The sequence below is a fragment of the Apis mellifera genome, linkage group LG4 (genome assembly GCF_003254395.2).
Source record: "Apis mellifera strain DH4 linkage group LG4, Amel_HAv3.1, whole genome shotgun sequence".
NCBI classification, from domain to species: Eukaryota; Metazoa; Arthropoda; class Insecta; order Hymenoptera; family Apidae; genus Apis; species Apis mellifera.
Window position 1 is genome coordinate 2,717,541 of NC_037641.1, and position 16,793 is coordinate 2,734,333.

The 16,793-nt window shown below is 26.9% G+C and overlaps 1 protein-coding gene across 1 annotated transcript in view; it reads left to right on the plus strand.

Annotated features, from left to right (window-relative positions):
- The window catches only part of LOC409182 (protein GDAP2 homolog), an 89,642-nt gene extending 73,798 nt beyond the window's left edge, over window positions 1-15,844 (plus strand). The window contains exons 9-12 of the mRNA XM_006558181.3: window positions 9,057-9,196; window positions 9,741-9,795; window positions 11,114-11,257; window positions 11,821-15,844. Coding sequence (XP_006558244.2) covers window positions 9,057-9,196; window positions 9,741-9,795; window positions 11,114-11,257; window positions 11,821-11,883 — 402 coding nt within the window. The 3' untranslated portion in view covers window positions 11,884-15,844. The remainder of the gene's footprint in view (window positions 1-9,056; window positions 9,197-9,740; window positions 9,796-11,113; window positions 11,258-11,820) is intronic.
- The last annotated feature ends 949 nt before the right edge of the window (window positions 15,845-16,793 follow it).

The following is a 16,793-nucleotide window of genomic DNA, read 5'->3' on the forward strand; positions in this document are numbered from 1 at the left end:
TTAAAATTATATCAGGATAAAATAAGTATATTATGTAATTTTTATAAAAAAAAATTTGAATTCAGAATGGAATTTAACACATTTTCGTTGCATTCATGCGTTGAAAAACTAAATAAATTAAAAAGAACTGCACTATATCATGGACTAATAAAAAAGACTTCAAGAAAAACAATTATCTTAGACTCATCCTCTTCAGATATATTTCGAGCAAATTGCTTGCTACTGCATCATCCCTGTTTCACGTCACTATTTCTATATCTATCTCAAACTAAGCCACTCTAGCCAACTAAATACGAAATACCGTATCTCCCTCCATCCGTCCAACTTCTCAAACATTCGATTCAATAATGCCTCCTCCGTCTAACGTCACTCGCACCGGGATCTCATTACTTCCACGCGTATCAATATCATTTTTGCTCCTTCCTCCCGTTCTCTCGCCACTCTCGTCCTCACCCCTCTCGTGAATGACGACGAGCGGCACCACCGGCTGCGAATCGATATTTACACGTCCAGAAATAGACCGTCCAACGGAACAACTCCCCGAGCAGCCGAGGGCGCACGAGGCTGCAACATTGTCTCGCGGCGATCCGCTTTGGAAAAAAAGTTTGTTTTCGTCCCTACACGTGACCCTTTGCGCGTCGCGTGTCACTTCCTTTGAGGAGGAGAGCCATGGCCGCCGGAAATAACCGCGAACGATCGAAACGGAAACGCCTGCGGACGACCTCGCCTCGATCACCCCTTTTTTTTTTTCTTTTTTTTTTTCCCCTCCGTTTCACGGATGACGTTGATCGATGGACTTATGGGATATCCTTGTATTAACGAGTTCCCTCCCCCTCGATTTTCCTTCAAAGAAGCTTCTATTCTTCTTTTTTTTCAATACGATTTTTCGTCTCTGTTTTTAGAAATATTAGTTTTAGAGAAATACTAAAGAGTGTCTTAGGCGCATTATAAATTTGTGTAATTTGTATTTCTCTTTTGTATTTTAAGTTGTTGCGTAAATATCGAAGTTAATATTGTATCAAAATTTATTCGAATTTCCTGTAATATTTTCTTAAGATTTTAAGTATCGTGATCGATCACTAGATTTCTTTAAAATTTGAAATATAATATCAATTTTATATTCTAAAATTTCGTCTAAAATTTTAAATATCTCTTATTGACATGATCCAATGATTCTTTTTCCATTTATCATTCATTTTTCTTGAAATCAAATCGACTTTTGTCATTCACATTATAGTACAATGTTATATTCTTTTAAAAAAAAAAGAGAGAAAAGGATTTTTCTAAATCACGAAATTCATCCGTGAGAAAATGATTATAAATTGTTCAAACGAGGAAGAAATTATATGCGAAAATTAAGGATATCATAACATATATATATTCCTCCTGATGACAGATAAGGCAATAAAAGAAATTTAAAAGAATATTATAGAGTGTTATATATATATAAGAAGACGAAAGAAATCGGCGGCAACGATTCGTCCTGATCGAATGTAGGTCGGTGTCCGAGATTCAAGGACGCACTCGATCATTCTCCCCCTGACCTCGTGAGAGACCAATTTCAGGTCACACATTTATCGGATCGTAAAAAAAAATTGCGCCGAAAGAATATGTTCTGATTCCACATTCAATACCCTCGTGATCTTGACGTTTACGTTATCGACAATCCTCTCACATGCCATTTTCTTCGACTGCAAAAAATCAAGATAATATTCGAATTCATTTTGATTTCTTTTATATTCATTCGGAATATATATGTTTTTCCAATAAGATTAGGTTCATCTTGATATTTTGGAGATTAAAATGATCAAGGAGATTTAGTAACTTTTGTACATTTTGTGAATTTTGATAATTTTATATATATTTCTGCACAATCAAAATTTTGATAAAAAAAGTAAATAAAATTAAATAATATGAAGGAATATAATTTAATACTTTATAAAAATATTAGTAATATAAATATATTACTGATAAAAATATGCAGATAATTTGAAATACATAATTTAAAAAAGCTCAAATATGAACTTTTATTAAAAATAAAATATTTTTAAACTTTAATACAAAAAAATGGAAAATATTTTATCATATGCCATACTTGATAAATTCTAAGTGACAAATTTCTGTTAATATTAACTAATGCTCATTCTGTATTTCACTGGAAGGTGTTAATTGAAAATGTATTACTGATAAAAGATTATAAATATAAGAGTATATTCACTAATTAATAAACATATTGATATATGCTATACATACAATATTGAAAATATGGAGATTTTCCTTTTTTTTTTTTAAGATATTATTTTAGCTATTTTAAATAAAATTAAATAATGAGTTGTGAATATACATTACATCATTGTCTTCTACAAATGTTCATTCATATAATTAAATTAATTTTTAATTTTTAACATTAACCACAATATAAAATTGAAATAAAAATCATTTTTTAAATGTGTAAATATTTTTGTTTTGAATATGTTATATCTTTTTCCATGTCATCTACATTCTATGAAATTTAATAAAGTAAATTTCCACAATCTAATTGTATGATCAAATATCATTAGTCATTACATAGTAATCTACTAAGGTGTTACTACTTAAAATTCATCATTCTATATAATATCCTGGTGACTTTCAATTTGCATAATCTACTAACAATAATACATTACACTGCAATCTTATTATAAATCGAAATTCAAGAATAACGTTCTTAAGAAAATATCATTTAATTCGATTATTATCTATTTTAAATTAAAATCTTCGATAATCAAATAAATTAATATCTGATATCAAAACTTACAAAATCTGATGTAGTGTTAACGTATATCGTGAAATATCGATTGAAATTTATTTATATAATTTATTTAAATTTTCAAATTGTCTCATTCTTGCTTTATCTTACGCAAACTTCAATTGTTTATAACTTAACAAATAAATCTTAACTGACATTATATTATACGTCAATTTTTATATTAATTTTGATTTCTAGAATCGATATAATGTTTCACAAATCCATCAACATTCTGTATATTTCCTTTAATCATATTCTAATTATCGTTATTTAATTCAAATACAAAACGATTGTTCTCCGATTTATATTTCCGTGCAGACACTTTGGGATACGAGACATAAGGAATACTAAACGAATATCTATTATTTATTTTCTTGACGTACGACTAATTTTACTTTCGACCACCTTGAAATGAAACAGGATAAAAATGATAACTGCATCGTAGAAGGCTGCCACTAAAAATATACCATGCTACGTATACGCGTATAATTATATACGGATGCATGATAAATGTATGTCGAGGAAAAGGTGGTCCAAATTTTTCTCGCTCCGCGGAGCTTTTTCGAACGTTATATAATCCAAAAGTGAAAGAGCGAGTTCTGATGCTCAATCAACGAACGTTAATTAAACATGCCGAGATAACAAGATTTCAGGGTCGCGATACAGATAACGAGTACTTAAAAGCTCTTTACAAGGTTTAATTTATATGCCCTTGTTAAGTCATCGATATTTAAGGATATTCCTCTTCGATAAGATAGAGAAAGTCGTTGGCTCTATTTATTTAATATTCCGTCTTTGATTCCAACCTCTTATAATCGAGCAGGTGTCGAGTATCTCTCTTTTTTCTTTGTTCTTTTGTTCGAATTATCGGAACATTGTGTTGGTGGAATCGTCAAGTGCTTCTCTTTTGACGAAACAAAAAAGAAATTCTATTTTAGTAATATTATAACAAGAAAGAGAGCTACTTCTTGAATTTTAAGAGTTTTTGTAGTTCTAAAGGATTAGTTTAAAAAATCTCCAATTTGTTATTTTTTAATTTTTATATCAATAAATTTCTTCAAGACTTCAAATCTGCAAATTTTATAAATTTTCAAATTATTTCTGAGAGAGAGAAAGAGAGAGAGAGAGATTTTTAAATTTAAAATTTAATAAATTTTTAAAATTTCAATTTTAAAAAAAATTTCGAATTCCGCATGAAAATTTGGCATTTTCTAATTAATTTTTTTACTATAAATCAAATTTCTGAAGATTCAAATTTTCAAACTTTTTAAAATTTAATTTCTTGAAGTTTCAAAAAAAAAAAAAAGAATTCGCAAATTTATAAAATTTATAACTTATAAATTTTCGATATTTCAAAGTTTTAATTTATTTTTATTATTAGAATATCATATAAGAGTTTGAACTTAAACAAACAGTTTTTTAGTTTCTTCACGTATACGTACTAAATCTTCGAGACCTCACGGTCATTACATCATCATCCGCAAAACGTAGAATCACGAGATATTTCAAAGTGAAGCATTTTTTCAAAGCGAAATCAGTGTGATTCATCACGCACGATCACTACAAGGATTCCAAGAATATACAAAAGCCAGCTTAGCTGTTTCTGCATGTAGCTTTTATTTCGTTTAACGAACCTTTTATTCTTCTAACTGCTATTCTCGCGCACATAAAAAAAAAAAAAATTAAGTTTAATTGATTTCGTGCCGATAATACTAAGCAAGTAAACTCGTCCAATTGAAAATTGAACGGATTTATTTATTTCATTCGCATCCGTTCCATTTTTTTACAAATCTCCAACATTTGATTACCGAAACGAAACTTTGTGAATCATCTCTTTTGTTTTAAATCATTTCCTTTTTAACTTGTGACATAAATTATAACACTCATAAAGTTCAATGTAAATTAATGTTGTAATTATATAGATTTATAACAGTGTGAGATCAACGATTGTTTGCTATGATACGATTATTTGATTATTTTCAGATATATATTTGTAGAAAATATGATCTATGCAGAGATTGATCTAACAATATCAATTCATTATTTATTTTTAATTTCTTTTTTATAAATAAATATTTATAAAATTAATAATTTTTATAAAATATCATATGATATAATTTATAAATATATTTATACAATTATATAAAAATAATTATAAAAATTCTACAGAATATCTCATTTAGAATTGAAATATCATGAGACATTGACTCAAAGACGATTTTATAAAAATTGTTATATAAATAGTAAGAAAAAACATTATGTAATTTTTCTTCTAGATTGTAATATATAAAAGTCAATTTTAATTTTTTAAATAAAACGATATAATTTTTATTGTACTAATCGATACGGCTCGATTATTTTTTATAAAAAGTTCTAAATTATTTATGTCGATGAAAATCTTTAGATGAGAAATATTTTAACTTGATGTAAAATTTGTAAAATTATATGAAAAACAAAAAAAAAAGTATAAATAGAATATTGCTTCGCAATTATTTCTTCATCTTTTGTAAATTTAATAAACTTGAAATTAAAATATTTTAAAAAAATCTTTTCTATAAAAAAAAATAGTTTAGTATTTTTTCTATAATAGAAATAACGAACTATATCAATTAAAATTACATGAAATTACATTCTATTGAAAAAATTAAAGTCGATTTTCATATATGATGTATCTTTTTATAAAATAAAATTTTTATAAATATATTCTTTTGATAAAATTAATTTTACATTATACTTCGATTTTGCAAAGAATAATAAATATTTATGAAATTGATTTTTCTTTTTTAATTTTTATTTCATGTATAATCAATAGTAAATATAAATAATATATCAATAATAAAAATATCTTTAAATAATGGATTAATTAAAAAATTAATTTATTAAAGGAATAAAATAATCCTTCTCATTTATGAAATAAATTTTCTCATTTATATTTACAGTTTGGAAATTTGTTAATCGTACAAATTTTTCATCTTTTAATCACGATTGATAGATATGAAATACTCACAAAGTAAATATTCTGACGCAGATAAAAATATATATGTATAATTTATTTTCTTATTCGTGGAATAATTCGTAGAAATTACAACATCTCATGACGTTTTAATTTACTTAGGATCAAATGACTTGACATAAATCAAATCTTCAGATATACCTACAATAATACCTGCAATATGTTACACTATTCGGAAATATAATTGCAACTTTGTTTGAATAGTGTTTCAACTTTTAAATTTTAGTGTTTTAACTTTTAATTTTGTTTAAAATAAATATATAATTCTTTTCTGTGAAGAAAATATGATTTTTTTTTTTTAAATTTTATTACGAACATATATATTCACAAATTATTTTGTTAAATTGTCTTAAAAATTTTTTCTAGATTTTTTCTTCGAATTCCATTTCTTTGGAATTTCTATAATTTTATTATTCCAAATATTAATAATAATATTAACTTATTTGTAAATTATTCAAAATAGTTTTTAATATTATTTGAAGAATCACATTTGTATTATTTTTATTAATTTATTTGACATATAATTATAAAATTGTAAAGAGAAATTTAATCAACTTTTTTTGATAATATTATTAACTGGTAAATTTTTACAAAAAGAATATTTAATGAAGGAACGGATACATTATTAGAAAGTTGGAAGAAAACTCAATAATATAAATGAGGGAGAAAAAAAAACTAAACTTTATATTTCTCAAATTTTAATTACCAAAATTTCATGTTTCAAAATAACAAAAAGAACTTTTGAAATAGTTCAATATTAAATATATTATATAATATATAATATAAATAATATAAATAAATATAATATAATAAGAATATAAATAAAATATATTTTTAAATATTAGATTCCAATTGTATTTCGAAAAAATTAATAATTTTTATTCGTCCATTCATTGAATACATCATTGTTTATAAATATAAGGGTGATATCACAGGTCATCTGTGTATTACAAAAGAGAATCACGAAAATCAATAAAAAAAAAAGAAGAAAAAGAAAACATTATACTAACCTTAATATTTTAATTTCTTATTAAAAAAAAAAATATTTTCGATCTTTCTTTTTCACTTCTTTTCGATCTGTCCTAATTTATCAGAACGCAGAATTTAATATTACAATAATGTTCGACCCATATGTACGTTAGACGTCTGTGATATCGGATTAAAATACACTCGTGCAAACCTTCTGACGTCATCAATGACGTCGAGATATGAAAGGGAAAAAACAGTATGGGGTGGTAAAGATCCTCGACAATTGATATTAACCATTCTTCTTTGCTCGAAACGATATCTAACAAAAGGAAACGGATCGACTTTCTCTTATTTCTCTTTCGATCACAAACTTTTTCCACATAGCGTGTTATAGAACGGAACGAAACATAATAAATTCTTTTTTGCTAATTCTTTACTTTCTTCTAATAGAGCAGAAAATATTTTCTCTAACTATTAAAATTTGAATTTGTTCTAACAATCATTTAAAATACCGTATATCATTCAAAAATTATTATTATTTATCCATAGTTTTATAAATTTTTATTCGGTAATTTATAATATAAATAACATTCTTATTTAAAAATAATTTTGAATAAAGAAATTATATAAATAGAATGGATTAAAAAAAAATTATTACGTCACGAATATTTTTAATTTATATATTTATATATATTATGAATATAATATTCATTTTAAAATATAAATGAGAACTTAAAAAAAATAATAACAGAAAATTAAAATTTCAAGATTTCTTATGGAATCTCTTTAAGTGGAATTTCTTTAAAATTAATCATTTTAATGCCAAAAAGATTAAAAATTAGCAAATTTTTTTTCATTCCATTCTAATCTAACCATGTTCTGTCGAATCGATATCTGGCATTAAGGAAACCCTCGACTTTTCCTTATACTTTCTTTGTCCATCTTGAACGTTTCTCTGTCAATGCGCAAAGGTTCTGGTTGCTCTTTTTCCCGTCACAAGGCCTCCGACCTGATTTCCACGACCTCCGCTTTAGGGGCGAGGAACCAGAGTACTAATTCTAGTTGTAGCGGCACGATCGATTAAAACGTGATGACGAGTGCGCCTCGCCAGGATCAAAGACTAGCGTTTGTCCCTTATCTCATGTGACATTTGGTCAATTCCATGACACGGTTTAATTGGAATAATTTCGGTTAGTTTTAGAAAATGAAGATTCAACAATTTGAAGAATTGAATTATGTTGAAAAATTTTTTCAGATTAATAATTGAAGATTAAATAGATATAATAATAAAATTATATATATAGTAAAATTATATCGATTTGGAAAATTTTTGGATAATTAAATGGTAGGATAGCTTTGATTCAAGAATATTTTGAGAAGTTGAGATTATGTTGGATAGATTGAATAATGTTTATAAAATGATGATAAAATGAAAATGAAGTGTTTTTGCTTTGAATTGGGAAATTTTTTGGAGATTAATGATTGGAAATTCAATAGACTTCGTTCTAATAAAATTGGATAATAAAATGGTAATTTTATTTTGATTTGGGATATTTTTGAACAATTTTTTTGGAGAATTTTGGAGAATTATATAATATTTGATTTGATATTTGACAAAGTATAAAATGTAGTTAGATTTGATTTGAAAATTTTTAAAAAATAAAAATAAAAATTTTAAAAATGGATTATATACCTTTTTCTCTTTTTTAATATGTAATTTTATTTTCAAAAACAATAAAATAAAAAACATTTTGACTTAGAATATTTTGTATCAACTAAATTAGTTAAAATAAATTAATAATGTTCATTTTAAAAATTGACTGTCAAATAATGTCATTTTAAAAATAATTGTCACATAATAATAATTTAGAATTTATTGAAGAATATATATAAAATATCTTGATTAAATAATCTGTTAAAAAAAAATTTTAGTTTTAAAAATAGTTAATATGCATGAATCCTTTCAGATTTATAAATAATCATAATTTTTTTTCTATATATAAAATTACTATTTTCTATATTATCATTTATTATATTCTGAATTTACACTGTCACATTAATTATTTGTGTTCTTATGTTTCCTGAAATTCATTTTGTTTAAGCTTCCATTGGTATCATAAATTTCATTAATCTTTTTCCAGTATCCATATGACTTTATTCGAAAAATATTCGTAGAAACTGAAATATAATTATAATGGCAAAGCTACTAAATGTAATATATAATTGTAACAATGAAAACAGATTTTTAAAAATTTATTAACGAAAAATTTTTTATATCTGTTTCAGGCATTACTATATCTAATACAGTTGTTGGATCCCATTGTCAAAGGAGATTACGTGATCGCTTATTTTCATACGTTAACGACTAGCAACAATTATCCCAGTCTACATTGGTTGCGCGAAGTATACAACGTGCTTCCTTACAAGTGAGATTTTCAATAATCGTGTATTTTCATTTGTTATTTGAATTTTTAATTTTTTTATTATAAATTTTCTATCTTTATTTTTTTTAAATCTTATAACACGTTCAGTTGTTTTTTTCACTTTTAAAAAAATTATTTGTGATAATCTGATGGATGATCTAATATACTTTTTAAAATGCAGTAATTGATGTCAATTTGACTTACAAATTTCAATTACGTAAAGCTATAAAAAATTAAATTTGAACTATTTGAAAATATATCATTTAAAATAAATTGTATATTATACACTGCAGTAATTAATATCAGCGATAATAATTTAAATAATAATTTTACATTATACTTTTATCTTAGAAACTTGACTAAATAAAAAAGATATTTTGTTGAAATAATAATAAGAATTTTAACTGATTTAAATTGATTATTTTCAAAGAAAAATTCATAAAATATAATATTGATATATATTATTTTAATTTAATAAAATGCATATGCACGTATAATATCATCGTTTTTTTAATATCAAACTTATATTGAAATATTTTTGTTACAGATATAAGAAGAATCTGAAACACTTTTACATTATTCATCCAACTTTCTGGACCAAGGTAAATATTATATTTGATGTAAATTAATTAAATTAAAAATACAGTTTCTTCTTTTTTTTAATATGTATAAATGGCTACGAAAAGTATTTGTACATTATTATGTTTATCATATTATTTATACAACGTGTCACAATTGAAGATCTAAATATCTCCTTTGTTTTTCATGACGTGACACAAATGAATATTTGAGTGAAGAGATTTTTTTTATTTTTCTCAAAGTCATTGATATTTTTTATCTGCGAAACATTCTTATTTTTTTATTACATTCAATAAAAAAATATATTTAAGTATGTTTAAATCATGATTTAATAATACTACTTTGAAAACTAATGATATAATGAAATTGCTATGATAATATGAAAATTTATTATTAATAAATAAAGTAATATCGGCTATTTACTTTCTGATAATTATATAAATTGTAATGCTTTTTTAATTACAATATATAAAGATTCTTTCTTTATTTTGAAAAATTATTAATTTATCATAAATATTTATTATTCCAAACATAAAAAAATCCATTTTATTTACATTTACGATGCAACTAATCAGTGTATAAAAAGAATAATTAGTGCGAAAGATATATTAGTTAATTAAATCCAGATATATAAATATTTGATAGTATGAAAATGAAATTTAATAAAAATGTGCTTAATTAAAGGAAAATAAGAGTATACACGAATATTTTTTTTGTAACAATTGTAGCTACTTTAATATTATCAAATCGGTAGAAGGAATAAATAGACTAATGCATTCTGAACAAAATAATAAGCGAACAAAAACAATCCGTGTATAATTCATTTGATGATTTTAAATTAACTGATCAAACAAGATCTTTTCGAGGAGCGGCATTTATTATGTAACAATTTAATAATGAGAATCGATAAAGAATATCGATAAAGTTCAAGCTTTAAGACGCAAAATCAGTCTTTTTCCATTTCCCATGTTCTCTTCAGTGTTAATCGAACGATCGTATCGAACTTCCTGTCTTTCCGGTATCCATTTAACGAAATGCATTTTTACGATGATTTGCAAATCCATGGGAAACGTATTCTTGATCCTTACACGAGGCTAATTATTATCTCACGAACTAGATACGAGATTGTTAAAGATTCAAAAGAATCACATATAAGACGAACGAGGATGTCGATGAGGCGAAGGAAAATAATTGGATCTTTCTTTCTTTGTTCCATCTCGTTAGTATAATGGCAAAGGAGAAATTATGCTAATATTTTTCGATTAGAATAAAATTGATTTAAGTGGAATTATGAAAATACATGGCAGTATTATTTGATAATTCGTTTGTTATCTCTTGCAGATGATGACGTGGTGGTTCACGACGTTCATGGCTCCAGCCATCAAACAAAAGGTTCACAATCTACCTGGAGTAGAATATCTTTATGAAGTGATGTCTCCTGAACAATTGGAGATCCCAGCTTACATCACGGAATATGATATGACGGTGAGGATTCCTTAGAATTTCTTTTGTGGCTATTACTTTTCTTATAAATTTCTCTAAAATATATTTGTCTTTTTTTAAAAAAATAATTGATTTAAAAAGATAATTCTCTTATATCAATTGTACTGTTTTTGACAATATTACGTTATTTTTTTATTTGGACAATGTTGAAGTAATAAATATACTCAAAGCATGCAATTAGTAATAAAATCGAAACTGAAATTATTAAATAACCAAGAAAATCCGCTCCTTTTTTGATAGAAATATATATGATAAAATCAAACGATAATTTATAAAATGATTGCACTTAGGATTGTGTGCATTTCTGCAAACAATCTTCATTTTATTAAATCCAATCAATCATTTCAAGTAAAATTAAAAAGTGTTTAAAAACAAAGAATTGAAGAATTTTTCTTTCTGTTACAAGATACAATTTTTTTTCTCCTTTAAAAGGAAGAAAATTCGTCGCGAGATCTAGTTGAGTTAAAAAAAAAAATGATTAAAAAAAAAAAAGAAAAAGCACGTCATCATGAGCTATAAATTACAAAAAACTTGAAATATTTCAGATAAACGGGATGAGGTATTACCAACCAGACCCAATCTCTCCGTCGCCATCGACGTCCACGTAACTCTCCGACCCGGCCTCCCAGCCTGCGAAGCACTGGACAGAACGAAGCAGTCGGATCGATCGTTCCACTCGATAGTACGGTGTCTGTAACGACGCTCGTATGCCGTTTCCGCCAGCTCGACACGATCACGTCGATTCCGACGACTCCCATCTGTCTCAGAAGATGCGTTGCTTCGATCGATCGGGGACGAGAATCGGGTTCTCGAGAGCGGGGAAAAAGTGCCTGGTGATGACAGACAGAAAGGCGTCGAACGTTTGGAGGATGAAGAAAAAGAAGAAAGGTGCTTAATGCGACAATTGATCGATCGTTGAAAAAAATTAAGAAACCACTGCCCACCTGTTTGTTTCTCAATCATCAATTGCCTGGAGGGATGGAAAGAGATTTTCTCTCCCTTGTCCATCTACGAGGGAAGTACAGTTGTTGTGTATGGATGTTGGACGCGATGTCGCGTAACGAAGAATGCGAAGAAGATCGATCGGGAGAAGGATGAGGAGATTGTTATTTCGCGTGTTGCGCGGATATCGGCTGCCAAAACACCAATAATCAGTATTCCCGTCGTCATTGTTACGACGGAGCGTGAAATCTTGTTGTTCTTAAAATAAATAGCTAGCTATTCGTACGGATTTAGAAGGATGGAGAGAGGATGAGAGAATTAAATGACGGCTTAATAATGGAAACTGTCGATCGCTTTTTTGTTATTTTCTTATCCGTCGTTGTATAGCGAATTATATAATCGTCTATTCGATTATTGTACATCGTATTTTATTATGTCACGTCGATGAATGGAATGGAGTCGCAGTCGTTGGCGCGCAGTATTTTTCGATATACGATAAAAAAAAAAAAAAGAAAGAAATAAAGAAAGAAGGATTAAAAGGATGAAATTATTGTAACGTTGCTACTCGGTTAACGAGAAATAATAATAAAAATAGAGAGTGGCTGGTTCCTTCCGTGGCGCTACAGCTTCGGTTCATTAACGTGGATCGCTTAATCCAACGTGTTAGAACTGATTAACGTTAAGTACTCGTTATGTATATAATATAAATACGTATACATATATATATACACATACATATATATATGTATAGCTTCAAATTTAATGATGAATCGAAGGATGTTATTTTGAAGTTGTTCCATTGAGTTTGAAAGAGCTGCAAATACATTCGATCGATTCATCATCGAAACGATAATCCCAGAAAAAATTCAATGGCTAAGTGGCGAGGTCGTACTCGCGATTTAACTATAGATTAGATGAAGCAATAAACGTTAAGAGCTTTCTCGCAATCTATATACATACATATGTACGTGCATGCACATATGTATATATATATATCTCGTGGGACAGAATCGTTATACTCGTTGTTAAGCATTTTTAGGCGAAAAATAAAGTGTTGACGATATCGCGTTCGTAGATCATTATTCAATTAGCCCATTCCTCTCGGATTTTCTTCGCGTCATTTCATCCTCGTCAAAGTTAATCAAAATCATCCAAAAATCTAGTCGAATCCTTGACGGCTTTTGGTTGATTAACTTAACCAAGAACAATGGGTTAATTGACCGTACCTCAGAGATGTGTATCTATATTATAATTTTACATTTATTATTAACCCCCAAATAACCCGAGTATGCTTGATCGTTGAGATATCTTTTTATTACTTTTTACTTGTATTTGGTGATGTTCGTTGACGTTAGAATAGCGTTTTAGAGAATAGCGTTTCGTTGAAACAAATGTGGAATGAAAGGGTGTAATCGTTTATCTCAATCGAAAGATCGTTTTATTTACTCGGCATTTTTTCTTCCATGATAAAAAAAAAATCACATCGGAAAATATTCATATTCTATTGAATGTATTTTATTTTGTTATTCGAATTTTTTACTTCCAATGCTTACCAAAAATTGCATTTTTTTTTTATCTACCATCTATCAAAATATCATCTTCATTGTCCATTTTTTTGTATTCCCTTCGATTAATTGTTCTTTAATATTTCTACGAAAAATTACGAGATACCAATGGAAAAGAATTTTAGAAATAATTTTCTTCTGTTTCAAATTTACCTGTTTTTAAATTGCGTATCACAGGACACAAGTGACTTGAGCGTGATATGAAATCTTAAGTCACTCGTGGTCGATCGGCCGTGCACGTGACAATTATTTTCGACGTTTTACGTTGAACGACCTCACTGTCCGTCCCTGACAATCGTTTATAGTAAGTAGCCAATCGTCTCGCAACGTGTCGTCCAAACATCCTTCTCACCGTTTGTTGAAAATGAGAAAAAGCTTATCGATTGTTGGAGTACAGTTTGGACGATCGGACGTTGCCATTGTCGCGATCGTGTAACCGTGTTGGAGCAGCGTTTGTGAATGTTGTGTAGATAAGGTAAAGATTTGTGACAATATTCAATTAATGCGTGCTTAGCGGGGGCTCAGATACTATCCGGATCTATTTCAAAGTCCTAATCTGATTTTAATTAGATAAAACAACTTTACAATATTTAACTTTACAAATATTTAATGTTGGAAATAATCTAGATTGATGAATTAAAAATTCTAGCATGGACATTAATTGTAAGAAAGAGGTATGGATGTTTAAAATTTATGAAATAAAAAAAGAAAAGTAGTAGAAATTGAATAATCGTCCTCCTCTTAGAATTCTTTATGAAGAAATGTCTTGAGAGAAAAAAATAGAGAATACGAGCTATAAATTGTTGAACTGCATAGGACTTTAAAATAGACAACCGAACATTAGGCTTTACGCTTAGAAGATAATCTATGGCTTAGATTAAAAAAAAAAGAGAGAGAGAGAAGAAGAAGAAATTAAATCGAAACCTTTGTTTCCTTGCTTTTAAGGGCTGAGAAACCAAAAAACGGCCAAATTGAATGATGAAGAGCTTGTAAAACTCTGTGTGACGGTAGTGTCTTGTCCACCTTAGAATCCTGAGATTCACGTTTATTTTCCGAACTTTTATGATCGTGCACAGCCATAGGCGTCGGGATCGATGCCATACACGTCTCACAGTAATATGTTTCCAATTGTAATTCGTTAAACGAATGATTGAAGAATTGAGGCAAAAGAGAAACAAATACAAAAATGAAAATTTATTAGAAGAATTTTCATTTCGAAAAAAGAAACTGAGTTTAAAAACGTACAAAATTATTTCTAAATTAAGAAAATTTGTTGTACATTTTGTTATTAGAAGAAAAAGAAAAGAGAAAAGTAATATTTTCGAAAGAGGAAAAATTATTCTCGTGTTTTTCATCTATTTTGTTTTATCACAAAATCAAAAAATTCGATACGACAAATCATCGTGTAATCATCAATTAACGAGACAAATTTAGAAGCGATATTGTTCTATTAATCGTGCTGAAATTAATTGTTAAACAGCGTTCGCAATTAATCGCAAAATTTTGCTATTATTAGGATTAATCGTTGAACGCGTTATTAAAGCTGAATTTTATATGAGAAAAAAAAAAATATATATATATATACATAAATGTATAACCTAATTCTTTAATTCGTTTTTTGGAAAAAAATGACGGATTCATAATTTTCATTCGATGCATTCATAATTTCAATCGATTTATATACGCGATTTCTTGCGAATTTCTATTTATCCGTAATCCCTTCTTCCGAGAATCGTTAAATCTCGTCGATTAAGGGGACGTATATGTTTTTCTTTTTCTAAATAAAGATTTTTTTATCAAACGTGAAATCTCAAACCCGGTGAGAAATGAGATCGAAAGCTTCGGAAATTATACGTGCATTATTGTATGTATACGTCGTATACGCGTATTACGATATACTGGTTAACCTAATTATAATTGTTGTCGCGATGGTAATAGATTCTAATTAATCGAGGTATATATTTTTCTCTCGGTGCCGATGCACGGCCTCTAACAGGTGCACACTTTGCCCTTTCATCTGTTTTTTTATAGATCGAGCAATAAACTTATTGTTTCAACAGAATTATTGTTTCTTCTGATTCGTTTCCAATCCATGTCCAGATATTAAAAAGATAAGATTTATTTGATACGCACACGTGAATTTATATTCAGCGAAGTTACGTAAATCACGAATGTTTGTTCTGATTGAATAAATAATAATTTTAGATTGGTAAATTGATATTTGGATTTTCTTCTGAAATTAATATTCAAAATAAAAAATCTATTAAAGAATGTCATTATTGAAATTATTTAAAAAAATGCAAAACTTCTAATAGTTATGATGATACCATATATAAGAGAAATTTTGCTGACTCATGAAAAGATATGAAAAAAAGAAGAGTAAAGTTATCTTATCGCTGGCCTTATCAGTGAAATATAAAATTCAAATTTAAAGAATAATTTTAAATTTATTGTAAAAAGTTTTTGATAAGATATTTTGTAAAAAATTTAATTGAAAAATTTTTATTGAATTTAAAAAAATTATAAAAAAAAAAATTGTATTATATGCAGAAGAATTTATTTTGTTTATTTGTTAAAAAATTTATTTATTTGTTAAAAAATTTTCGTTGGTAAGAAAAATAAATATTTTTAATAGAGTATTTAATTCATTAATTCGATATATTATAATATATTTGTTTAATTTTTTAACTTTTATTCTTAACTTATATTAACTTATATTCTTTCGTCTTTTTATTCTATTTTCTTAATTTAAAAAAAAAAATTATTTTTAATTTCTTCAAATTCGAAAGTAGTTTCTTTTGATAAACTTTTTCAAAATTTTTTTCCAAAAAATCGAAGAAAGGTAAATTTGTAAAACTTGGAATTATCTATATATTAAAATATATATATATATAAATATTAAAATATATTATAATATAATATAAAATATAATTTTTATTAAAACTTTTTATTAAAACTTTATTAAAACTCAATTACTTTGTTTGTATTACAATAAATTACAGCAATGAAAT